The sequence below is a fragment of the Pistacia vera genome, unplaced genomic scaffold, assembly GCF_008641045.1.
Source record: "Pistacia vera cultivar Batoury unplaced genomic scaffold, PisVer_v2 Contig676, whole genome shotgun sequence".
In the NCBI taxonomy this organism is placed as follows: Eukaryota; Viridiplantae; Streptophyta; class Magnoliopsida; order Sapindales; family Anacardiaceae; genus Pistacia; species Pistacia vera.
Window position 1 is genome coordinate 174310 of NW_022196530.1, and position 27117 is coordinate 201426.

At 34.7% G+C, this 27117-nt stretch overlaps 4 protein-coding genes across 5 annotated transcripts; 3 read left to right on the plus strand and 1 right to left on the minus strand.

The window, feature by feature from the left end:
- Nucleotides 1-1279: 1279 nt before the first annotated feature.
- Nucleotides 1280-2743, plus strand: LOC116113261 (probable BOI-related E3 ubiquitin-protein ligase 3). The gene is made up of 3 exons (XM_031399399.1): nucleotides 1280-1567; nucleotides 1676-2057; nucleotides 2147-2743. The coding sequence occupies exons 1-3, from the start codon at nucleotides 1512-1514 to the stop codon at nucleotides 2696-2698; spliced, it is 990 nt and encodes a 329-aa protein (XP_031255259.1). The 5' UTR covers nucleotides 1280-1511; the 3' UTR covers nucleotides 2699-2743.
- Nucleotides 2744-12661: 9918 nt separating this feature from the next.
- Nucleotides 12662-15737, minus strand: LOC116113262 (protein WHAT'S THIS FACTOR 1 homolog, chloroplastic). Of its 2 annotated transcripts, XM_031399400.1 has the most exons (3): nucleotides 15563-15737; nucleotides 14308-14358; nucleotides 12662-14052 (listed from the first exon to the last, which is right to left on the minus strand). In XM_031399400.1, the coding sequence occupies exon 3, from the start codon at nucleotides 13908-13910 to the stop codon at nucleotides 12702-12704; it is 1209 nt and encodes a 402-aa protein (XP_031255260.1). In that variant the 5' UTR covers nucleotides 13911-14052; nucleotides 14308-14358; nucleotides 15563-15737; the 3' UTR covers nucleotides 12662-12701. The 2 variants fall into 2 exon arrangements, with proteins under 2 accessions (XP_031255260.1, XP_031255261.1); XM_031399401.1 differs by lacking the exon at nucleotides 14308-14358.
- A 793-nt stretch (nucleotides 15738-16530) lies between these two features.
- On the plus strand, nucleotides 16531-17653 carry LOC116113263 (pre-mRNA-splicing factor ISY1 homolog). Its single transcript, XM_031399402.1, has one exon. The coding sequence runs from the start codon at nucleotides 16724-16726 to the stop codon at nucleotides 17621-17623; it is 900 nt and encodes a 299-aa protein (XP_031255262.1). The 5' UTR covers nucleotides 16531-16723; the 3' UTR covers nucleotides 17624-17653.
- A 2367-nt stretch (nucleotides 17654-20020) lies between these two features.
- LOC116113272 lies at nucleotides 20021-22019 on the plus strand. The gene is made up of 3 exons (XM_031399416.1): nucleotides 20021-20319; nucleotides 20922-21081; nucleotides 21627-22019. The coding sequence occupies exons 1-3, from the start codon at nucleotides 20289-20291 to the stop codon at nucleotides 21742-21744; spliced, it is 309 nt and encodes a 102-aa protein (XP_031255276.1). The 5' UTR covers nucleotides 20021-20288; the 3' UTR covers nucleotides 21745-22019.
- Nucleotides 22020-27117: the final 5098 nt, after the last annotated feature.

Genomic DNA, 27117 nt, shown 5'->3' on the forward strand with positions numbered 1-27117 from the left:
GATATGATGAATTATAAACCATAGAGAAGAGTCAAACATTTTAATTGGAATTTGAATAACAAGAAGTCAATCAATTAAACACGGCTCCTAAGGTCAAGAAAATCACTTGAATCCACTTTTGAATGCTTCTAGATTTAGAATTTAAAACTAGTTTTTGACTTATAAATTAATAACCCTCAATAATATTTAGCTGGAGAAATTATAATTTTTCAATGCAAAATTAAATTAGTTTATCAAGCAATAACAAACTTACTAAATATTATGATTTTTTATATAATAACAAATTTTGGTTTTGGATGAACGTTGGGAGCAATAATGCTTAACCTCTTAACCGTTGGATCCGAATCGATTTAAACCATGATGATGATCTTCATCTAATTAGGTAATTAAGTAAGCATGATTAAGTTAAATGTTGTAATTAGATTGCAAATCGTTTTCATAATAATTAAATTACGTGTTTTTTAATTTTATAATAAGGTTAAACAATGTTAGGAATGTCATGCCGCGTGGCAGAGAAAGTGCCAAACCAAAAATGGGCAAGCGTTTCCCATGCGAGAAGCAGCAGTGATTTAAGTGAAATAACATGTCTCCCAAATTTCTTTTTTCAATTTTTATTATTATTTTTTTAAATAAAAAAAATAAAAGTTAGAAACTGCTAAAGGACCAGGCCTGGTACACCGTACCCTCCTCAACCAACCGCCGCTTACTCACTTTTATTTAATTAATTATTTGTTATTGACAAATCTATGTGCGGGTCCCATACTCGCCATGCTGGCAGATCACTCGTGGCCACAGGGATCACCCCCTTTGTCTTGCCCTCATGCTTCTTTTACCCTGTCCCACACGTGTTCCAGTGGACCCCACGCCATCACGTTGTTCAGGACCATAAAAATAAAAAGATTAAAAAATAAAAAAGAAACCAACAGACACTTCTGCTTGCGTGGCAGATGCCATGCTTGTCAGTTATAAAACAATCTAATTACTAGTATAAAATAAAAGCTTGCTTGCATAATTCCAAAAATACCCTTACTTTATTGGAGTATATGACAATTATCTCATATTTAGTAAATGAATAAATAAATAAATTAGCCATGTATAATTAAGGGTTTCTAGAATTTAATGTAAATTGGGATAGGAATCTAAATAAGAAGAAAGGGATGATTATGGTAATGAATACCCAAATAAACCTCGCATCTTTATCTTTTTATGATAATAATATTGACTTTTTTTATTTCTCTCATAAAGATTTGTTTGTTTGTTTGTTTTCATTTTTCTCTCTCTAAACCAAACCCTAAATAAACCTCACCATCCACCGTTGCCACCTCTATTGCATGCCATTTTGTCCTCCTCTTCTCCTCTCTTTAATTTCTCTCCTTCAAAACCAAAACCAAACTCTCATTCATAAGCAACAAACAAGCAAAACAAGAAACGCATAGAAGAAGCAGTTTCTCTCTATAAATCAAAACCAATCCTTCCAAAACACTCCGAATTAAATTTCACCTTTCTTTTTCATGGCTGTTGAAGCGCGGCATCATAATCTTTTCCCTCCTCAACTTTTAGGAAACAGGTTTGTATTATAATTTTAATTATTTCTTTTGTCTTTACGAGTATATAGACATGTTTTCTACCGATCATTTCTTGATCTGAATGGGCGTTTTTGGCGATGAATTTGCAGGGAAATGATGAACCCCATTGAAGCAAACGCAAGTTTTTACAATACCCAGATGGGATACGGGCTACCATTATCAGGAACAACGACGACGACTGAGACTCTTCAACTCCCCGCTACCGGCTACGGCTCTGTGATCTCCAACTCAATCCCTCAAAAATCAGTTATCAAATCAGACAGTTCTTTAACGTACAATAACAACAGTAATCTCCTTCTTCAATCAAGAAAACGCTCAAGAGACTTCTTTAATCCTCTCCTCTCTTTCCCGTCGTTCCAAAATCAAACTCACAAAACTTGCACCACTGCTCCCTTCTCCTTTCTCGGCCACGATATCTCCCCTCAGATCCAAGAACAACAATTTGATCTCGACCGCATCATTTCTCAACATGTAAGTCTCTTTCAAAACTTTTCATATGATTATTATTTGATTTAATTTATGATATAATGCTAATTCTGAGTTTTTAAAATCTATTTTAGATGGAGAAAGTGAAGATGGAAATTGAAGAAAGGAGGAAGAGACAAGCGAGAAGAATATTGGACGCGATTGAGGAGAGTGTAATGAAGAAACTGAGAGCAAAAGAAGAAGAAATTGAAAAGATGGGGAAATTGAATTGGGCCTTAGAAGAAAGAGTGAAATCATTATGTATGGAGAATCAAATTTGGCGAGATTTGGCGCAAAGCAACGAAGCCGCGGCCAATGCTTTACGTTCAAACTTGGAACAAGTCCTCGCCGCCACGCAGGCCAAGGACGTTAGGACACCGGGAGGAGGTTTCCAAGACGACGAAGTTATCGACGACGCTCAGTCGTGTTGCGGCAGCAGCTGCGACGGAGACGAGAAGGAGAGGCGGCGGTCGGACGGCGGAGAAAGTACTAGCGGGATGTGTAGGAATTGTCGGAAGGAGGAGGCCTGTGTTTTGCTATTGCCTTGCAGGCATTTGTGTTTGTGTACCGTTTGCGGGTCGGGTCTTCATACTTGCCCCGTTTGTAAATCCGTTAAGACTGGTAGCGTTCATGTCAACATGTCGTAGAAAAATCATCAATATACATAAAAAAAAAAAAAAAAAAAAAAAAAAGATCTCAAAACGTTTCGAGAAACAAAATCACGTTTCTCTCGTTTTCAATTCTTATGAATTCGTTTCGAAAATGCCTGCATTTGCTCAAGTTTGCTGTATCAGGCAGAACATCCAATTTTGGGTAATTTTATTTATTATTTATTAATTCATATTTTTACTAAATTGAAGTGAAGTGAAGATGTTGTCGGTTTTTTGGTATTCGGTTGTTTAAACTTAGGAGTGGAGTTAAGTTAATGTTGTCATTGAAAAAAGGAATAATGCGGCGTATCTTAGCAAGGAGTCGGTGCACGTTAGCGAGGTTTTTGTGGGGAGTTACAAAAGGCTTAAAAAAAGGATAGGTGAGGTGGAGGAGGTTTTTACGTGGGACCCACTTGGGGGTCGTGCAAATAGATAAGAGTAGAGCAGAGTAGAGTAGAGAGCGAGCGGAACTAACTATTTAATAAAAAACAATAAAAGGCGTGAAAGTCACGCGTGATAAAGAAACGTGGAGTCAACGAGTGTATCTGAAAGCGACAGGTGTGAGGCAAAAGCTGACACGTCGGACGCGCGCAAATATCGCTGTTATTCTACAGTAGTGGCAGTGACCCCACTCACAGTCTTCGCTACAGCACAATGAAACGCTCATCTTCATTAAATTTATAAATTAATTTATCTTTCCCTAAATTTTCTCAAGTAATTAATTAATTAACTCATCAACATGATTAATCCTAGTTACTTACGCTTAAGATAAAGTGACAGAATCTGAATATTTTAATAAATAAAGAAGACACGAGAATCGGTGGTTGAATAGTGGCTCCAAAAGTGGGAAAAAGTCTACTCTGAAAGAACCGTATGTTGCGCATTCATAGCGTACTTTAGACGTCGACGTTATCAATTTTTTTGTTGCTTTTATTAAAACAGACAGACACCATAAAGCCTGCTTTTTCTTTTGTTGTGTTGAAATATCGGGATGATACCTTCAACTTCAGCTGATGGCTGGCGCACGTTAGCGTGCAAGTCTTGTTGCGACTCGCGAGGGCAGGGCGTTTGGTGGTTCAACGAAGCGCGTCCCACGCACGTTAATCTGTCTTTCTTTAGTCAATGTCAATAAATAGGGAGTTTGAGAGATTTCAGATTCACTTACATCTTTGCATACATCACCACCAATTTTTTTTTTTAATATAATCATAATTAATTATCAATAATTAATCAGGATTAAAGTAAATGAACAATTTGGATTGTCGGTTAAGATAAGTGATTAATTGGAGAGCGAGTTTGGCAGAGTGGAATTGTGTGATAATTTAATGGTGCAATTGATTGATTCAACTGACACATTATTTGTGGGTAATGATGATGATTTTATTTTTATAGCATGGTCAAAAAATGGAAAGGCGCTTTGAATTATTATTTAACTATTTTTAATGAAAATTTAATTAATGCATGTGATGGGCATGGTTGTGTTTGCTGTTTGGTAGTGGTGGTGATGAAGAACTGTTTTTGAGTCAGTCAATGATAACCTCTGTGCCTTGGGGCCATTGAATCATTTACTCAACTTTGTTGCAATTAAAAGAAAAAAAAATAATAATTAAATTTTAAAGAGGATTTGAGGGTAAATAATGAATTTTGTAAAAAGAAATTAATGAATTTGGGTTGATTATGAGATTATTTACCTTGTAATCAACAATCCCAAAAATTGTCCAATTTTAGAAAAAGAAAAATTGAATGATTTAATAAATAGAAGTGGGTCCAGTAATAAAAAAAGGTTAGGTAGCATTTACAGAGGATGACAAGAGAAAGATAATGGGGAGATTTTGGTCATAGGATTTTTGGGGTCTGAGTGGGCCCCCACAAATCATGGACCATCTGTCCCTTTATGACCGGCATGCCTTCCAAAACACGTGACCCTAATCCCTCTATTATTCATCCATATACATCATTTTCTCATTTCTTTTTTAGATTTAAAACATTTATTATATAAAAAAATAAGGTAAAAGGTGATATTAGTTGAAAAAAAAAAAGAAAAAATAGATTCCCACTTTTGAATTTTTTTATTTATTTTTTAAAAAAAGGGAATGAAGACATACTATGTAATGGGCAGTAGTGGACATAGGTTTTGATGTGGAAACATCTTTCCATTCTGTTTGGACCGCACCCCTATGCTTGCTATACTGAATCCACGGATACATTTTATTTTATTTATAATTTTTTTTTTTTTTTGTAAACGGAGTTATAATATAATATTTGATATCTATTGAATATCTATTATGTGCCAAAAATTAGTAAAATACATTATTATGATAGATAACTCTAAGGTTTGAATCTAAAAACTCATAAAGAGAATAAACTTTTTGATAATTCAAAATTTTAACCAAATAAAAAAAATAATTCTCTGTGTTGTATGGCAAAAGTATTAATATATTTGGTAGAGATTTGTTTATGTAATTTAAAAATAAGATGGGAAATTAAAATAAATAATTCACAAATTTCAACATGAATTATTAAAAATATTTTAAAATTGAATGAAATAGTAGCAAAAAATAAGTAAATAACACAAAATTCTTGTGTTTTTATTTATATTTTTAAATTTGAAAATTTTCTCAACATCTCTCAATTTTTGTTAAACTAATTAATTAAATTTTTTTTTTTTCAAATTTATCACACCAAACATATCGTCAAATATAAAAAATACAACTCATATATCTTGCTATATTTGAGATGTCTTAATTGTTGAAACTTCATTTTCTAATCCTTTCCCTAGACTTCAAAAGACATCAACAAGATCCTCTTAGATAATTATCAAAATTAATGTGGCCAAGGCCAAAGGATGAAAGTGTAAATTTTTAATTGTGAAGGGAGATAATTGATGATTTCTAATACTTATGGGGTCTTAAATAATTTCCTAGGCCTTAATTAAGCGACATAGATCAAAGTTCTTAACCTAATCTAATTAATTTAAGCACTTTGTTGTACTTATCACAAATCAATTGTAGCTTATGTATCACACAAATAATGTTTGGTCAATCAATTCACCAATTCAATAATTTTCCATTCTATTTCATCTGTATTAACCATAAATGTTAGACTACTTTGGTGCAATCAATCAATTAGGTTATCCCCAAAAAATAAACAAAATGTCACATATTTTCCATGTTTATACATGCCCTTTTTTAAGTTTGAGAAGGTGGCTTAAACAATGAATTTTTTAAAAGACGGGAAAATTTGAAATTTCTATCATATTGGATGAATCGAGTCCTTCTTTGTCATCAATTAAGAAGAACAATTTATATAAAGATCTAAAATATATACATTAGTTTCAACTCTCTGTCTTCGTCTCCGTCCTAATATCATAAAATGACAATTTGAAAACAATTGTTTTACGAAATGTCACATTCTTAATAAAAAAAAATATTTTACATTCTAAATCATATTTTATTGTATATATATATATATATATTATATATATGTATATTGAACATGACCTAAATTATAAAATGGATAAGATTTAGAGGTGTTTTCAAAGTCCAATCAACATTATCATTAAAATTAGTGATTTGGGTTGGTGAAGGATTAGCTTAATTTGCGCTTAATTAAACAAAAATAATAAACGATTCAAAAACACATTGCGTTAACCGATGGCTAACTTGGCATGCAATTCTATTCTTCTTTTTCTTTTTAATAATTTAAGGAAAAGCCTCCTTGAATAAACCTCTAATTTCATTATCAATATAGTATATAATTTGTTATAGTATTACATCAAATAAAAATGAAGGGTCGGTTGGGATTACACCAATAGAGCATCAAAGATGGGTAAGTGCATTATTATGTTAATGGGTCCCAAAAGGTACGTATTTAGTATACGTATCGTAATCTTCGTATTTTAATTGAAAAAATAGTTATTTGTGTTTAGAGATTATATGGGATTGTCAAATGGGGAATTAATTAATTAAGTTGTAAGTAAATGGGCACGTATCATGAGTGTTTAGTTGAGTGGTGCATTGCCCATTGGAATCCAACATTAAAATTTTCAAAACCCTTGCCTTTTACCAACACTTAAACACATAATTTCATACTTTGGTCTTCTTTCTATAGGATCATCATCCACTTCAGTGCTCATGGGGTCATCTATTTTTATTAAAATTTATTCTTCCTTTCTCTCAAATATATAGATATCATGCTTGAATCATTGTCATATATACACTAATAAGCACCTAGCAAATACCATGAAGACAATGACACTCGAACACATTGACCAAATTCCGATTATCATGGAAATTCTAAAAATAATATTAATCTGTAACATTGTACATAAATAATAAGTCTGTTTTTGGGGCTATATATATATATTATAACGAAAGAAATCCAATTTGTGAGTATTTTACTGATGTATCGAAAAACAATATATTGAAACAAATTGTTTGCGTATTTTCACCACACACACTATAGTGAACAAATGTGGTTTGTGAGTTTTGTAAGGTGGTATGGGTACAGAAAACAACTGGTAATCAAGATTTAAAAAAGGAGTTGAATTTGATAAGTGGGGTGATGGGAGATATCTACCTTCCTATATTCTAAGTAAGAGATCTCTTATGCAAAATAAGGCTAAAAATTATAGATTTATCTTTTGATTAAAGGTGTTGAGTTGAGGCTTGGTGGTGGGTAAAGAAAAAGAGAGAGATGGGAAATGTGACACAAGATTGTTTGATTGTTGACATAAATCAATGTATATTTCGTATTCACATTCCAAAATTGAGTTGAGTTAAGTGGGGCTGCAAAAGTTAAAGTAAAATAAAAATGGGACAGTACAGAGCATAGAATATAAATGGATTCAAAGCATTGGGGGCCATGATGGGAACCCTAATTTCTTCTCTTGTGAAAGGGAGCACTCATGTACAAATCCATTATCTAACAATTGATTTTTGTTTTCTTTCCTCTTTAACAAATTTATTTTTATTTTAGACCCACATACCAACATCATAACTCTTCTTGACAAAATTTATGACACTACACAATAATAGGTCAAATTAGAAAGTGATAGGACCCATTCTACCATTCAATTTGTGTGAATCACTACTGTTTCCTGTCAATATTTAAAGAACTTGAAATCTATGGGAAGATTGTGACTAACTCAAAACCATAATCTGTACCAAATTTGAGTTCTTCAATAATTTATACATGAAAAAGTATATGTTACTAAAAAACAAGAGAAAACAGCTAGTTAGATAGATGTTTTTAGAAAATAAAAATAAAATGTACAAAATTGGGCACTTGTTTTGAGGATGAAGCAATGTTTTTGGGTGTATAGAAACCTAATTTTAGCTTTGATGATGTGGATGGGATGATGCTTCTCTTATAAACTATGCACATTCTCATTGTACTATGCAAGCATAATGGGTAATATAATTTTCTTTTAGAAAGGTATGGTGGGGTCAAGATAAGAATCCACAAACCCCCAAAAGAAAAAGAAAAAGAAAAAAAAAAAAAAAGATGGTATAAACCATTCACCTAGAAATCATATCTTACTTAAACAATGAATAATAATTATTTTTTTTTTGCTTTTATGTGGGAATTTCAATGAGGTGCCATGAGTCTTCTTTACAAGGCCATAGATTTGGTTTTGGTGGAGTAAGGCTAAAGATAAAGACATAAGTTATTGCTCATTTGAATCTAGAAAACCCCACTATGAAATGGAACATTGAAAAGAGTTTAGGAATAAAGAAACACAAAAAGAGTTAAATAAGCAAAAACTATTTGCAATCTTTCCTTTTTTTAATTTATTTCTAGGTTTTGAGTACATAAGTGTAAACATCAACCTCTCCCACTAACTATTGCCAAGACCATCAAATCTTGCTCATCCCATAATGGGATCTTGGGGTTTGTGGTTGCAAACCCAATCCCTCCATCTTAGGTAAAATCATTGTGCCCACTTTGTATTAAAGTGTTTTTAAATAGTGTTTCTCATTCTTTGTCCACTTTTGGCACCCATTGAAGCAAAAGCTAACCACTCAAATCATTCGTCTTGTTTGGTTGAGGTAAGTGGGTACACATGATATGTTACCAAAATAAATATTATGGATTCTCTTTGTGGATAGAAAGATAGATTGAAATAATTGGATAGCACTAACTATAGTTTCATATATTTAAAGTCCATTCTCATCATCTCTATCAAGAATAAAACACTAGTAATACATATATAAAAGTAAAAAGGCTTAAAACCTATCCTATGTTCATAGCATATATAAAACATATCAAATTCAGATGATCCTAAAGTTTAACAGCTTCGATACGTGCAACCATTAATAAGTTACACGAATAAGACCAAAGTCTCTAGATATTTTAATGCGGCATTTGGTCTCAAATTCACCCTTTTTTTTTATATCTTGAAATTCTCCAATACCCTTTTCAAAAAGTTGTAAATTCCAATAGTGAAAGAGACATGAGTGTGAAGTTAAAGGTGACAATACAAAGAATGGACAATCAAAAGTGGACCAAATCAACGGATGAAACATTTGGTGTGCAGTGGACAACAATTTATTGCACAAATGTAAGGGCAAATTTGGCCCACCAATAATGGACCTTAAAAATTTTGTCCCTGGGAATAAAACCTTAGTTGTGAGTTGTGACTATGACCCTAACTTATAATAAAAATAATTGCTTAAATGCAATTAGACAAAAAGCTTTTGCTTTTCTCAGGTGCACCAAACTTGGGTCTATTTGGACAGATTTTTGAAGGCTGCGTGTGTGATGCCGTGTTCAACTTTTTGACTAATTATTTCTACTTTAAATAAACCCACTACTATTACTTTGTCTAATCAATCACAATTAATTAATTAGTGGGGGGATCAAATTCAAACATCATTTGTTTTGTTTGTTGTAGTTTTAATCATAATAATAATCTATTTCAATCAATCAATTACATGTTGGATGGATGGTTCTTACTTGTTACTAATTTGACAATGTGAATGCTCCATTTCTTCTCCCTCCCCTTTTCAACACTTTGTGGAATATTTTTGCTTTTTCAACTAACCATTTAATTATTTTTACATTTTACTGTTAACATCAATTACACTATGAGAGACTTTAGAAATCGTAAGCTGGCCTGAACACTTTGTTGCAAAGAAAAAAAACTTTAGAAACTGATACTTAATCACCGTGAAAGCCGCATACTATCAACAATGACTTAATTTTAATTATTGAAGAACATTAATGATGATGTTAAACGGTGATCTGTCTCTCTATCTTATGGGTCCATTTCATTCATTTGAGAGGTTCATATCAAGTACACTATTTGTGATGAAAACAAAACGGAAATACGAAACAAGAAGACATAAGTGAGTTAATAAAGAGATAGGGACCCATAATTAACTGTAAAATTTAATTAAAATTAAAAAAGAAAAGAAAAAAGAAACAACCACTATTGGCCTTCTTGGCCTTGGCCTTGCTGTTTCAATGTACAAATAATAGAATTATTGAAAGTGATGGCACAGCCTAGGCATGTCCCCATCATATGGAATTGGACCCTCTCTTTAACTTATTATTGGGTTAGGTATGCTAGCCCTATCCCCCCCTCTTTATTAACCATTAATTTCATATCTAAATTATAAGAAACAAACTCTTTCATATAAGCATTCAGTCAATTAGAATGGATGTGATGTGACGGATTGAGAAGTTTGTGTGATTGAAGTAACAATCGATCCCACATTGATCGGATGCATGCACATCTGTTTTGTACATATTCTTTTCCCACTAAATAACAGTTTTGTTAAGACGATGACGATACATGTTAGAATTTTTTATGAGCATTGAAAATTATTGTTAGATAAGAATTTCAAATAAATAATTGATACAATGTTCATCCTTACCTCTCTGATCCAGTAAGCCCAGCCCAAATTTTAATCAAGCCTGTCTGATTGAGACTGGGATGAGCCCACATATTTTAACAAAGGTGTGATAATCTACTCCACACATGGTCAAATCCTTTCTATGCCGACACATTTGACAATTCTACATAGAGACAAAATGAACAAACTATAAGCTTCAACAATGTATTCATTATGTCTTTAGAAGCCATGCCAAGTGCCAATTTATCTGTTTCTTGATAGATGGTTCCGTCGTCCAATACCATTCCATATTTAAATCATTAGATGAGGATTAATAGATAAACTTGATACCACGCCATACCATAAAACAATAATGTTAGAATTTTGACTCATGGGACAGTTGATTTGATACTCTCTCTTTAATTATAAGATGATGAGAAGGTGTACAAGATTTATTTCTAGTGACAAGAACTAGTGCAAGACGGAAGATCATCAGTAACCCTATCAACATGCAAAAAAAAAAAACTGCTAAGATCAGGAATGTTGTAAAAGACTAGTATCATTATGTAACAACAAATTTTATCTATCTCCTACCAGTAGGTGCAACAAAGGACATTTATCTATCAAACTTGAACAATCAAATCTATCATTATGTAACAACAAACAAAGAAGTAATCTATATAGTAACAGATACTCTGAATGAAATGCATCCAATTGGGTAGATGTCTCTTCTCCATGGCTAACAAATTCAAAATGTTTATCAAATTTGTGGTAAACTACTCCACACATGCCCTTATTTCAGGCTCAAGAAAACAACCACATTGTCAATCTTTTCAACTTGATTTGCAACTTTCTAGAAAATAGTTATGAAGATTATACTACTTAGAATGTCCAAAGAAAACTACTAGAGCCAAACAAATTTGACAATTCAACTGAGACACGAAATGAACAAAATATTTGCTTCTAACTTGTATTCATTATGTCTAAGAAACCTCATCATAATATTAATCATGAATGTGTTTAAATCATGAGATGAGATGAGAATGAACCATTTTCTAATATTTTTATAAATATTAAGATAAACTTGGTTATTTATTACGTTACTGTCTCAATATCAAAACACTTACGTTGAAATATTGGACTTCTGATTCAGTATTAAAAGAGTCCTGAAACCTAGCTCTTATACTTTGAATGACAATGGAAAATTTGTGGTTCAAGAATATGGTTAAATGGGTAAAAAGAACATATTTTACTATAACTTCAGCAATATATAACGCACAAAAGGGTAATGACCAACTTACATGTTGCAGGATTTTGATTAAGGCACTAATAGAAGAAGGTCTCGGATAAAAGATATAGTACAAAGATTTGATTGAAGCTTTAACTTGAGATTTACTGACATAGATTGGGAATAGAGTTTCAAGGTAAAGAGACAGAGATAAGAGTAAGACACAAGATTGAAGATCTTTCATGAGTCGTATGAGACTTCTAGCAATAAGAACTAGTGCGAGATGAAGATGATCACAACCCTTTCGTTTTACAAAGATACTATATTAGAATAAAAAGGATACAAGAATGGACAAGTCGTCCCTGAAACCCAGAGGTTCGTAAAACTATACAAAATGAGAAACGTTATCTCCTATTTAAACATCTTCAATGCTAATAATAAAAAACCCCTAATCAAAATTTGCACAAAAATCTTCTTATGCATCATTCTATTAATATGCCAAAAGATGGTGTTGAGAAGGAGAAATTGAACAAGACTTCTAGCAACAGAAACTAGTGCTAGACGGAAGATCAAGATCATCACTAGCCCCATTAACATGCCAAAAGATAGTCTTGAGAACGAGAAGGTTGTGCAACACTTCTAGCAACAAGAACTAGTGCAAGGCAAATGGTCATCCCTAATTTATTATTATTAAGATACCAAAATGTAGTCTCAAGAACATGAATGATATAAAGGATCTGAAAAACCATTTTCATCATGTTGAATCCATCCAACAAGGGGTTTATCATTCCCAACACCTGCATTACTCAACATTTTGTCACTTTCCTGAAACTAGTTTTTTTCATAATGAAAGTTATGAAATCCATTGAATAACTGTTAAATGACCCAATCTATTTGCTAAACTGGTATATAACAACAAACCAAACAAAAAGTTTCAGGTAACAATCTGTGATGAAGGTTTCACAGTACAAGAATTTATTTCTCTCCTACCAGTAAGTGCAATAAATCTATCATTATGTAACAACAAAGGACATTTATCTATCAAATTTGAACCATCATAAGCTTCTTTAAGGAACACAGTACTTCTAGCACCTTTATTGGTAATGTAAAATATACCATGATACTTAATCAAACAAAGAAGTAATCTATGAGGTAACAGATACTCTGAATGAAATGCATCCAATTGGGCAGATGTCATTCTCTTTTCCATAGTTAAACTGAGGAGTTCATGAAGCACGGCCACCACTCTTTTTCGAGCTTTTGGATCTTCTAACTCATATCTCCTTGCATTCAAGTATGGAGAGGGGAATTCCATTCTCTGCCACCTCTGTAGTTCCTCGAGGTATCTCATGTTTGGTCTAAAACCAGCAGGAAAACATATCTTGAAAGCAAAGGGACCTGTATAGTTACCATCTTTTGTGATCCTAACCTTCTTTTGAGCCGCACTGGAGTTCAAAACCCCTTCACATACTAATCTTTCCTCACGTGCAGTAAATGCCAATGAAGAGTCCCAATTTTCCAAATGAAGATAAACTTTGCCGTTGAAATCTTTCACCGAAAATAACTCTGGGTACTTTGGAATCAATGTCTTCTTAAAGTCTTGAGGCAACCCCAATTCAGATTCTATGGATTCAATCTTTTCTAGGGGTATCCTACAGTCAACTGACATCATTAGCAACTTCCTTAGATTCTTAACCAAAATGGGTTCCATTAACACTCTTGTGTCTGCCTCTTCATTGGAAATCTTTTTAGCCTTTTCAGTAAGAGTAACAAAAGGAGGGTTTCTATCACTGCCACCACCAACATGGAATACTGTAGGGTACTTCTCAATGACAGACATGAAGTTCCATTTCTGAACAAACCCAACTTCTTTTTCGAGGTCACGGAGAAGGAGAGATTGATGCTTTTGAGATTGGATGATGGACTTAAGTTCTAATATTAATGATGGCTTCTTTTGTAAGTCAATTGCTCTGTCTAGTTCATGGTCTCTGTGGTATATTTTCTTCTTAGGTCTCCATCCGCCACTTGATTTTTGCTTCTTTGGAACCCACATAGAACCAGATTTTTGAAACAGGATTGGAGATGACAATGCATAAGAGTCCAGAGGTGGGTAGGAGAAAGAGAAACCAGATCTTCTGTACATTATGAAGGAACTATAACGATTATTCACTAAGACAAATCGTTGAACAATTAGTGGGCAAAAGTTGTAGCATTACATAGACTTCATCATTTTCCCTTCCCAACATTCTATTCTAACCAGTCTCATCAGCTCAATAGCTCCAACACTACCATAAAGCAAAAAAGAGAGAGATTCATGTTTCTGTAACATTAAAAGTTGTAAATCAGCAAAGAAACGGTCAAGTAAGTTGCGAGGATGTAAAATAAATAAAAAGCAGAGAAGAAAGTGTCAACAAAAAATTGATAGTGTTCCACAGCTCTGCCAGAAAGGGAGTGTTTTTCAGAACTCCTCTTCACCCTGTTTAGGCAGAGAGTTCCACACACTTATATATAATTAATTTTGATCTGTTTACCAGTCATACACAATTAGTCTTGATCTATCCCCTTCATTGAACTGCAATTGGAACTTTTCCCTAGTATCAGAAAAACAAAAGAATTCAACTTCTATTAACAATTTAATAAAGTGTTAAAAACAAAAAAAAAAAAAAAAAGAAGAAAGAAATTAGGTGTGACACCAATGCTACTTCCCTTGCACAACAATCCTAAGTACGTTTAAATTTTTCTTTTTACTTCAACAATGCTACTTCTCTTGATCCTTTTTCTACAATAATTCAACTTAAACCTAAATGCTCTTCCAATAAATAAACCCAATAAAATAAAAACCTTTCACTTCTCTCTTATTCTTATTTCCAAATTTAATTATAGCCCTATCCACCCAGTTCAAAATTTACACGGACCAAAGAACTTATACCTTATTTCCTTTTTCCTTCCAAAATGTAAACACAGTAACTTACTCCCCTGTATATCACAGTGACAACCACTCTCTTTTTCTTTTTTTCTTTATTATTATTTTTTCATGTGTTGTGTTAATGTGCTTTGATAACAGTTGGGTTGCTCAGTAAATATCAACTTATGGGGTAAAACAATACTAACACCCTTAATCGATTCATAACTGACTCCCACCTATGAAGAATAAATAAAAAAATGTTTTTTTATTAATTTTTTATTTTTTAAAACACAAAAGATATGCCTAAATTTAGTTTTAACAATTAATGATAAAGCATCCTCCACTCTTTTCTTTAAAAAAATCAAAAAATGGCCATAAAATAGAAACACAAAGACTGTCTTAGTTCTCAAGAATTATAGTAGAACATCCCCAGCATAGGAGCTTTAATGTCGCTATTAAATTTTTATTAAGTCTATTTAGAATATTGTGCATTGATTTAGGGCAATAAAATAGTGAATAACTTGAGTCTTCTTCCTGAAGTGGATGACTACAGCAGAACAACACAGCTCAGCATGATTTCATAAGTTCGGACAGCAAAGTAAAATATATATCTGTTCACTTCTGCTCTGTTAGACTGACGACCTATAGCCTGCTTGACTTGGAGCTCAGTAGCTACGCGGCAAGAAGTTCAAGCCGACAAACGAGATGGTATTTGGACCTTCAATTCTTTTTTTCAGAAAAAGAAAGGTTTTTGGACCTTTGAAAGCAGCGCATAGGAAGAAGGAGTTTACTGATTAACATATTAATTTTTTTTTTTTTTGTTTCATTTTGCATCGACCACTTTCAAATTCACACACATAAAGAAAATGAAAGGAGGTTTATGAACTCACATCGTAAAACCAGTGGCAACTTCCGATGTCATCGTGAAGGCAGTGTGGTGGTAATGTTTGGCAGCCGTCAGTCAACGAAAGTGTCTCCGGTGGTGAATGTAAATCGGCCGTGGCGGTAATCTACGGCGGCCGGCTGGTGGGAAGTTAAATTTGGTTTTGTCTCGTGAATGGTTTGTACCGCGTGTTATGAGTTTATACTAGCAGAGAATGAATTGCTAATATTTTAATTGTTTTTCTAAAACACTTTTAATTATATACAAAACTAGCCAAAAAGGTTGACGGACAAAAACACCCTTTTAGAAAGATAAATTTGTTTTATTTATCTATGTTACATAGTTCTCCTCTAACAACAAAATTACATTCACTTTTTTAAGATAATTTAGGGAATAATTTTGTGCTTTCGTTTCTTTTTTTTGAAAATGATTTAAATATAAAAATAAAAACGTTCAATGTATTATCTAAATCCATATTTGTAAATAAATTATAAGTTAATTAAATGATTAAATCAAGTTGTAAAAAAAATGAGATGGAATTTCAAGGAATAAAAAGAGAGAAAAATGAGATTTTTTTTAACTTTGTTAGTAATTAACTAATTATCAAAATATAATAAAACAAATATAGAATGTTTTGCCTTTCTTTTCGGTTTACTCTCTTTTCCATTGTTTTTTTAAAATGTTTTTGAGTCTAAGGCAATAAAAAGAAAATGAGAAATCAGACATGTTAACGAATATGTTTTTATTTTTCATGGTATACGTACGAATTGATATGTGAATATACACCACAATAAAAAATTATTACAAACAAGATGAGCTTGAGAGAAGTATGAATTATCTATTATGGATTATGTAACTAAAGGTTACCCACATGAAATAGATAATGGGTATTTTCGTCATTTCAAGTCAAACTTTGGGTACTTTTACAAGTTTTTGGGAATTATTGTCTATTCAGGTCGGATACAGGATAGAAGACCGACTAGGACTCTATGAGTGCCTAATTGGAAGCCTACATTTAAAAACTGTGATTTCGATTTTCGTGGTGACTAAACACAACGGGAGCTAAAGCTGCTAAACCAATCCAGTAGAAACTAACTGTTAACAAAACCCTATTTCCCCTCGAAAACCCTCTCTTTTCAAATTAGGGTTCGAATTTTGAAACCAAACCATGGCTCGAAACGAAGAGAAAGCTCAGTCCATGCTCAATCGATTCATCACGTTAAAAGCCGAAGAAAAGAAGAAACCAAAAGAACGACGTCCTTATTTGGCCTCGGAGTGCCGTGATCTCGCCGAGGCCGACAAATGGCGCCAGCAAATCATGCGAGAAATCGGCCGCAAAGTCGCCGAGATTCAAAACGAAGGCCTCGGAGAGCACCGGCTCCGCGACCTCAACGACGAGATCAACAAACTTATTCGCGAGAAATCGCACTGGGAGCGGCGAATTGTCGAACTTGGTGGGCCTAATTACACTAAACATTCCGCGAAAATGACGGATTTAGACGGAAATATTGTTGATGTTCCAAACCCTAGCGGGCGTGGGCCCGGGTATCGGTACTTTGGGGCGGCGAAGAAGTTGCCGGGTGTCAGGGAGTTGTTTGAGAAGCCGCCTGAGTTGAGGAAGAGAAGAACTCGATATGATATTTATAAGAGGATTGATGCGAGTTACTATGGGTATAGAGATGATGAGGATGGGGTTTTGGAGAGAGTGGAGGCGCCTGCGGAGGTGAAAATGAGGGCGGAGGTGGAGGAGGAGTGGCGAAGGATGGAGGAGATAAGGAGGGAGGCAAAGAAGGCAGTGAAGAGTGGGGAAGTGGTGAGTGTTGGGGTTTTGAAGGATCTATTGTTTGAGGAGGAAGAGGATGTGGTGGAGGAGGAGAGGAGGGAGATTGAAAGGGAAAAAATTGAGAAGGAGAGGGAGTTTGTGGTGCATGTGCCATTGCCTGATGAGAAGGAGATTGAGAAGATGGTGGTTGAGAGGAAGAAGATGGAGTTGTTGAAGAAGTATGCAACCGAAGACTTGGTGCAAGAGCAGAATGAGGCAAAAGCGCTGCTTAATATTCAACGCTAGATAACAAGAATGACAATGATGATTGTAAGATTTTGTGAAAGAATAGTTGATTTATTCAATTGAATGCTTATGTTTTTGCTCAGTTGATTGGAAATTTGTTGATATTAAATTTTATTTACGTTCTTATTATCTTTCTATAATAGACACCAGAGTTTTGATTTATGCACATACTGATATTTATATATTGTGTCTACATGAGTGTAGACATGGAGAAAGTCTAATTGATTTTTAAAAGACCAAAATTAACTTTTCCCTAGTAAGTTAACTCATTAGAACCATAAGTTTTAATAGAGTTAAATTCTTAATCTCGGGGGAGAAATTGGGGAAGAATGTGGAGTTATGCAATCTTACTGTGAGCCATTAGTGTTGACTGGTGCTTCCGCAGTTAGAATATAATTATTATATGAAGGAAGCACCTGAAATTATATAAAATTAGATTTAAAATTCTCTTCATTATTCCCTGAAAGAGAACTTAAATACGATATAGCCTTCAATTTGTGAATTTATTTTAGAGTCTTGGAGTGGGTTGGATGGGAAAGAGTAATATTTTCTTGCTAGTGAGGCTTTTAACTAAGCGACCAGCTTTGGTGTTGAGCATAACATATTATATAGTATTTTCTGTTGTAATATGATTGATTTATGATATGAGTTTGTAAGATATGTTATAATGGAAAACCTTGAGATGTATAATTTGATGCAAGTGTGAATTTGGAAAATATCTGAATAACAGGGGAGATATTTTTTGGAATTTTTATAGACAGGGAGGAAGACCTTGTTTCAGGATTAAGGGACCATAAACTCTTTAAATTTTGAGGATGAAATTTCTTAAGGGGATAGGATTGTAATACTCCTTAATGATTTATATATGAATTTTACCAGAGAAGAAATTATATTTAGTGTAATTTTAACGAAGCCATTTCATTTTATTATGGTAGTGAGTGGTTCATATATGTGAAGCTGGATTTTCTAGTCTCCAACAGGAATGTCTTCAGGGACAAGGTTGATAACCTTTTAGCCATATACAGAAGAAGGAAAATTAATATAGAAAAGGTGAGAGCAGCCTTGTGGTTGTGATGGAGTTTGCTTGCTTGAAAGAGAGAGGGGGGATGAAAAAGGAAAAAGGAGTAGAAAGCCACCGAGCCTACAGAAAGAAGAGAGAAGAGTGGGAAGCAGTGGGAATGAACAAGAAAGAAAAGAGCATGAGAAAGAGAGAGAGAAACCTAAGTAACAAAGAGAGGGAAGACTTGGGGTGAATCCTCTGGTGTGGTATTTTGTTTTAGGGCTTCTTGTTCATTGTAGATCAACACACAGGATCAGATTAAGACTGCATATTGATTGAAAATCTTCTTGTGTATCATTTGTGAATTAATGAGAAAGAGAAACAATGTTGTTCGACTTTTAAGATAAAAGTTGCTAACTGAACCAAATCAAATTTGAGGTGAAACAGAAAATTGTTCCAGTTCTGTGGCACTTATATTGTGGATCTTATGGTGATTAAAGATTATGCAAGCATACATTTCCTTGCTGGGTATTATCAGTAAAGCTAAACCTGTTACATAGATTCTCTTACAGCATCCAATAAATAATAAGAAATGTAGCTTATGATATGCAGTTCTCTTTGATGTGAATTAACTTTAGGATTGATTAGAAACACCTTAAATTCTTAACGAGGCTGCAGTGTGATGGTTTCTGTCAGCTGCTTTCTTCCTGATATGTATGAACTTACTTTTCTTGCTATTTTTTCTGATCAGTCCGCATGGTCTGATTTGTTTTTCTTAAACAGTTTCGTCTGCATCAGACTTCTGTTCGAGACATGTAACGCTCTGTGACAGAGAAACTGCAATTGCCCTTTTCTGTGAGCTGCTCCCGTATTTAGTTCCTCCTAGGCATTGATCTTGCAGCAGCCTTCCAGCGCCGCCTCATTTCACGTTTGCCAGTTGCGACAATAGCTTCATATCCCAAGAAAAGTACATTGGTGCCAGTGGTGACTAGATTTAACATTGTAAGGCGCACTTGAAAGCTATATATTGAAATTATCGATCCTGTTTAAATATGTAGTATTTGTACCAGATTTTTTGTTCATAAATTTAAAATCATGATTTTTCTGATTAAAATAGATGTGCTTTAGCATTTCCTTAGTAACGCTTTTGTTATATTTTATCACTGGGAGCCTTTTATGGTTCACAAAATGCTCTTGATGTTCTTGCTTTGGTCAGGGTTAAAACCATGATATGCCCCAAGAAATAAATTTCATGCTACATGGTATCATTGTGTAACCTCCATAACACCTTCAAATGATATTAGCATTGATTTAGTTGTTGGTATTGATCGAGAGTTAAATGTCATAATCAAATAATCAAATCACAAATCAAATGTTGCGGCAGAACTTAACATTATTCTTCTGGCAAATCAAACGTTCATAGTAGACTTTTCTAACCGGTTTGAGACACAAATACTTGTAATTATTCCAGCATTTCAGCCAACAGATTTCTGGGTTCGCTTCTCGGAAGTTACCTGTACGCGTTGTGCCGCGGATCACTTCTGTCAGAACGCGGCTTTCATATTATAAATATCCTTCTTGCTTCATCACACCTATGACCTATTCACGATTAATCTTTCTACATTGAAGTCTGCAAAATTAATAACATCTTCCTTATTCCTAATTATGGCGCACTATGATCATCTACAAGCTCCTGGTAAGCGATCCACTTCCATTAATTTGTTTTCTTAGGTTGAATTTCTTGCATGTTCTCAAAGTTTAAAAGAACAAAAACAAACACAAAAAATAAACTAGATAGAATAATCTTATCAAGTTCATTACATTTCCTGTTATTTAAGTTGTTTTTCATTTTGATTAAGAGGGTCGGATTTTTGGAACTTTTATCTACTTTCATATGATTTTTATTTTAGCAGCGTTAATATTTCTGACTGAGGAAACTGTTGTGATGGTTTTAACCTTGTTATAAGAATTAATTATTTTTGTGGAATTTTAAATTAAGCAATCCAGGAATCACATTTATGATTTAACTATAGTATTTATAATTTTTCTGTAAATTATAGTGAAAATGATGGTGTAATATACTAGTCATGGTGGAAATTTTAATATAACTATGATAATAGACGTAAATTGTTATTCAATAATACTTTAGGGGATAAATTGCCATTAACTCTATTTATAGTTAGAATTTTGGTGTGTAACAGATTAATTTAGCACTCGATGGATAAACTTGTCATTAGAGACAACATGTTATGTGAAGAGTGTTAATGAATGGATATTTTTATTGGTTTTCTCCACCAGGCCTTGTTAATTCACCACCGCGGCAGGCGGCGGAGGGTTATGTGCATTTGAGTGCACCATCACCAATTGGCTATATCACCAAGGCTGATACTGCTGGGTGCCCCCACCATCATCACCCTTTCGAAAATAGAAGCAAGGGTAATGACTTGTGGAAACGATGGTAATTAATCATACTCTCATTCTAATTTCTTTGTGTCTTAGGTTTTGAACAAGTGAAAATAAATAATAATTTGAGGTCCACGTTTGTAAGTAATCCAAGCAATGACATTACTTAAAAGAAAAAAAATAATCACCATTTGGAAGGATTTTTTTACAAGGATAACAAATATAGTTGTGATTCTAATTTTGTATGAAAATCTATATAAAAATTAAACTATCTCTAATTTTGTTTTGTTATATGTCATAATTAATCAGGTTTGAGACATTTGAAAGGTAATATTAATTGATAACGTGGTGCCCGACATGCTTAAAAACATTTTTGTTAACTATATAAAGATGTAGAGTGTCAGTTTTGATCTTTTTGACATTATGTCACGAATTAGATAATTATGTTATCGAGCGTTTCAAACGCTCCTTGAAAATGGTATATATAAGCTAGATGAAATATAACCTTCCATAAGTAAAATAAGAAAGTAAAACTAATAGAAGGAACTCTTACATTCTTAAATTATTTAACCCCAGTTTTTTTTTTTTTTTTTTTTGCAGTTTTGCTGCCTTCTGTTGCTGCTGGTTAGATCAATTCAGGTCGTTAATTTTTATAATTTGTATTGATCGTCCACTAAAACAAAAAAGCAAATGTAATTGTGTACGTGTAGATATGTGATTACTTTGAAAAGTTCATTACAGCATATGCAAAAATCTATTATTTACATCCCTTATTCCAAACAAAACAATTGCAAACATATCCTACTTATATTTGGCCAATTTTATTTATTTTTTCGAAAAGTTTCTCTCACATATTATCCTTTAAAAAATAGTTAATTTCATTTGCTCTTGAGAGGTAGTTATTTTTAGAAATTACTAAATATTTCTAAATTAAAAAATAAAAATTCTGCCAAAAAATATAAAATAACTCTTTATAAATGTAAAAAAAAAAAAGAAAAAAGAAAAAAAGAAGCCAAATATCAACTAAAACTCAGATTAAATAAGCCAAAATATGACGCATTTTCGTGTTCGTTCTTCGTTCATCATTCGTCAACAGCCAACAAAACCCAGCATCTAAATATGGCAACAAATTTGTTGAGGAAGACATGATAATTGTTGACATGTGAATGACTGTATAAGCTATATTTGGAAGATCTGTAATATTGTCCAAATATGGTAGTTTAGGTAGAATTATATTATTGTCTTGTACGTATTGATTTACATTTATTTATTTTATTTTATTTCCTTACATATTACATTTGCAATTGTATAAATTGTAACTCTTGTACATGAAATATATATACAAAAATCATTCTTCTCTCTTTCTTCCTTGCTTATACTCTCTCGGCATACTCAACAACTTTAGTTGGTTCTCTTGCCTCTCTTCTTCTTGCACTCTTTGGTAATTCAGTTGCCTTTTCATGCTACTTTAATATCAGATTCTTACATGGTATCAGAGCAGGTTGCCCTGCTAGCCACTCTCCTTGTTGAGTGCCAATAATCCAACTCCTGTCCCTTTCTTCCTGCAAAACAAATTCTAGGATTAGTCCTTCAAAACCAAATGGATCCAAACCAAACAAACCCAATTGGGCTTGATCCAACAAACAACCAAACTGATCCAAACCCAAACCGAAACAGCCAAGCCAACCCAAACACACAAACAGACCCAAATATTGAGCCTAATCAAGATAACCAAACCAGGCCCAACCCAAATACTTTTCCAGGCCCAAACACTTTTCCTTTCGGGTTTTCGGGTCAAATCGGTCGGAACCCATTTCCCTACCAATTTTAGATCTTATAGCCCCAACCTCGCCGATTGGAGCCGGACGATCCCCTCTATTCCTCCCCATCTGATGGACTAGAGCTTGTTTTAGTTAAACACGTTCTCACTGGCATAGAGAACTACGAGACCTGGGCTCGCGACTTCTGGCGGGCATTAATCGCCAAAGACAGAGACGGGTTTATAGGTGGCACCGTCATACCACCGAAAGAACCCCATCTCCACAAACTTTGGACTAGATGTAACATGCTAGTCCGTTCGTGGATCGACAACTCCCTGACCTAGGAGATTGCTGCTGGTTTACCTCCAATAGAAATTGCCGAGGAGCTCTGGCGATTTATCAAGGAGATGTATGGCCAGTTGGATCTGGACAAACTCTTCACTTTACGGCAGAGTCTCATCGACGTCAAGCAATAGAATCAGATCGTGACGGTCTATTACAATCGACTCTCGGCCTTGTAGAATGAGCTTGATGCCGTCACCGATCCTCTTCGTGACCATCGGAAACACTATAGCAGTTCTAGCAGATCAAAGAACAAGATCGTTTAATCCATTTTCTCCCTGGATTAAACGATAATTTCCTGGCTTTTCGCACCCAAATGTTGGCCACCACATCACCGATGTCCCTCCGTCGTGTATACCAACTTGCTATCCAGGACGAGAGTCAACGCCTAGTCTCCATGGAATCAACACGGTTGGGTGATTCCATGGCCTTCGTCGCCGACAGAGAAGCCAAAAGGGAAGGGTTGTAGCTAGGTTTTCCAAATGAGAAAGAGAAGGGTAATGTTTTATACAAAGCAATGAATGGCCAGGATCATCTCCAGCAATCTGACGGCCCACAAGCAGTCAACCAAGTCAATGGAGTCAACAGTACACTTGGTCAAACTTTGGGAAATTAATCTAATGCTCATATTTCATCAACTCTCAGAGTGGATCAACTGGTTCAGGATCATCCCGATCGAGTAGAAAATGTATTGTGACTACTGCAAAAGGTAGAACCACAATTGGGACAGATGCTGGAAATTACATGGTTACCCTAAGGATAAAATTGGCAATCCGATCGCAAATAGTGTTACTGTCACTACCACATCAGGATCTGAGGCCTAATCATCCTTGATCAAGCCTGAACAAATCACTTAACTCATCCAGATGCTGAATCAACTCCCAACAAACAAAGCTTTCGCTAGTTATGTAGGTACATCTTTTTGTCTCAGAATTTAATTTCCTGTGATTTATGGATTATTGACTCAGGTGCTAGTGATCACATAATTTGTGATCCTAAATATTTCCAATCACACATAAACACTATTACACAATTATCCGTTCGAATGCCGAATGGTAATATTGCCAACGCAACCCATACAGGGGAAGTTAAACTTACTGAAAACATAACTCTCAGAAATGTCCTTGCTTTCAATTTTAATCTCATATATGTATCCAAATTTTGCATTGATAATGATTGCACATTGCAATTCCTTCCGGATGTGTGTACCTTTCAGGACCCTTTGACTAGCAAACAAATGGGCTTGGGTAAGGCCTACCAAGGTCTTTACTACTGGGAGCCTTTTTCTTTTCCTAGAAATAAAAACTATTATTGTAATGGCAATTTTAATAATAAATCTCTACTTTTCCATCAAAAAATGGGTCATAGTGCATCTATACCTCATTCTAATTGTCCAACTTTCCCATTGCTAAACAACAAAGAACAAGTTTTGCCATTAGCACATCCTCCACTAACCACCCTTTTGCCTTAATCCATCTTGATATCTAGGGCCCATACTCTGTTCCCAATCATGATGGATCTAGTGGATGATTTTTCATGCGAAACCTGGATGTTCTTGATGCAATCCAAAGCTCAAGCTTTTTCTCATATCCTCAACTTTCTCTCCATGGTCCAAACACAATTCAAAACACGGGTTCAAAGGGTTAGGGCTGACAATGCTTTAGAATTTTTTAACTAGCAGTGTTCTTCCTTGTTTTTTTCCCATGGGATTCTCCACGAGAGTTCCTGTACTTATACTCCTCAACAAAATGGGATTGTTGAACGAAAGCACCGTCACCTCTTAGAAGTAGCCCGAGCCCTCAAACACCAAGCCATATCCTTGCCACCTTTTGGGGCGAATGTGTGATTACGGCTACCTATCTCATTAATCGCATGCCTTCACGGGTTATTGGAGGTAAAACTCCTTTTGAATTACTGTTTGGAAAGATACCTGATAACACTCACTTATGAGTCTTTGGTTGTTATGTTATTCCACCATAGTAGGTTCTTGTGACAAGTTTGCTCCTTATACTAGGAAATGTATTTACATGGGCTATCCTATGCTCCAAAAAGGATATCACCTTTATGATTCTCAACTTAACAAATTCTTTGTAAGCAGAGATGTTGTCTTCCATGAGAGTTTTTTTCCTTTCTCGGAAAGTGCCATTGCATCCCCTCTATCAGCTTCTGCCTCATTGGATCATTAGCCAGATACTCCCATCACTGTGGTTCCCATTCTGCTTCCTCAACTAGAGTCTGATCTTGATTCATATCCTGACTCCACAGTTTTCGATACACCTCCAGGATCTCCCCACACCATAGATCCTTCCTCTTTGGGTCCCACTCAGGATACTTCCCCACCTATAGATATGGATATTCCTACTCCTTCACTAGCTATTGTTCCTTTACGCCGGTCTTCCAGAGCTACACGTCCACCTGTCTGGACGGCTGATTACATTTGTTCCACTGTGGAAGGTACTACTTATCCCATATCTAAATATGTCAGTTTTGAAAGATTATCTCTTGGACACAGATTCTATATGAGCAATATTTCCGCCGATTGAGAACCAATCACCTTTTTTGATGCCGTTCAACATGATTATTGGCGTCAGGCCATGGAGACAGAATTAAATGCTCTAGTTAGCAATCACACATAGGACCTCGTTTCTCGGCCCTCACACAAGAACCCTATTGGTTGTTAGTGGGTTTACAAAATCAAATATCATGCTGATGGTTCCATCGAAAGGTATAAAGTTTGCCTTGTTGCCAAAGGCTTCACTCAACGGGAAGGGTTTGACTATCAGGAAACCTTCTCCCTTGTAATGAAACATGTCACTATCCGTGCATTCCTTTCTGTAGCTTCTCACCATGATTGGCCACTCCATCAGATGGACGTCCATAATGCCTTTCTCCATGGGGATCTTGATGAGGAGATTTATATAGACATTCCTCCCGGTCTTCGCAATCAAGGGAAGAATCTTGTATGTCGATTACGAAAATCTTTATATGGGCTAAAGCAAGCATCACGACAGTGGAATGCAAAGTTTACAGAAGCTCTCACAACCATTGGATTCACTCAATCCAAGCATGATTATGCCCTATTCTCCAGACAAAAGGGTGAGTCTTTTATCAGTCTCATAGTTTATGTTGATGACATCCTTATTACAGGAAACGACGAGAAAGCAATCACAGAATTTAAAGAGTATCTTTACAGTACATTCCACATTAGAGATTTAGGGGCACCAAAGTTTTTTCTGGGTATTGAAATTGCTCGTTCTTCATAAGGAATATCCCTCAGCCAATGGAAATATGTGATTGAACTCATTACAGATTCAGGGCTAGCCACATGCAAACCAAGCGTCATTCTCGTAGAGCAAAATGTTAAGCTTACCATAGAAGAATATGATGAGAAAAGCCAAAATCCTAATATTGATCCATTATTAGAAGATAGCTCCAACTACCAACAACTTGTCGGAAGGCTCATTTATCTTACCATGACTTGACCAAATATCAGCTATGTAGTTCAAATCCTCAGCCAATTCATGCATGCCCCAAAGCAATCCCACATGGATGCAGTAGTGAAGGTACTAAAATATTTGAAGGGTCGTCCAGGGCTGGGACTTCTTTTACCAAGGAAAGGAGACCTCAACGTCACTGCGTACTGCGACTTAGATTGGGGTTCATGTCCAATGACAAAAAGATCCCTCACTGGTTTCTGTGTTAAACTTGGAAAATCGCTTATCTCATGGAAAACAAAGAAGCAATCTACTGTATCGCTCCCATTAGCAAAGGCAGAATACAGAGTCATGGCTAAAACCACATGTGGGGTCACATGGATTCTTAGACTATTACAAGATCTGAATCTACAAGTGGAAACACCAATTAAACTATATTGCGACAACAAAGCAGCCAATGACATCGCAACCAATCCAGTCTTCCATGAAAGAACAAAGTATATAGAGATTGATTGCCACTTTGTCAGAGACAAAATACAGGAAGGTATAATTAAA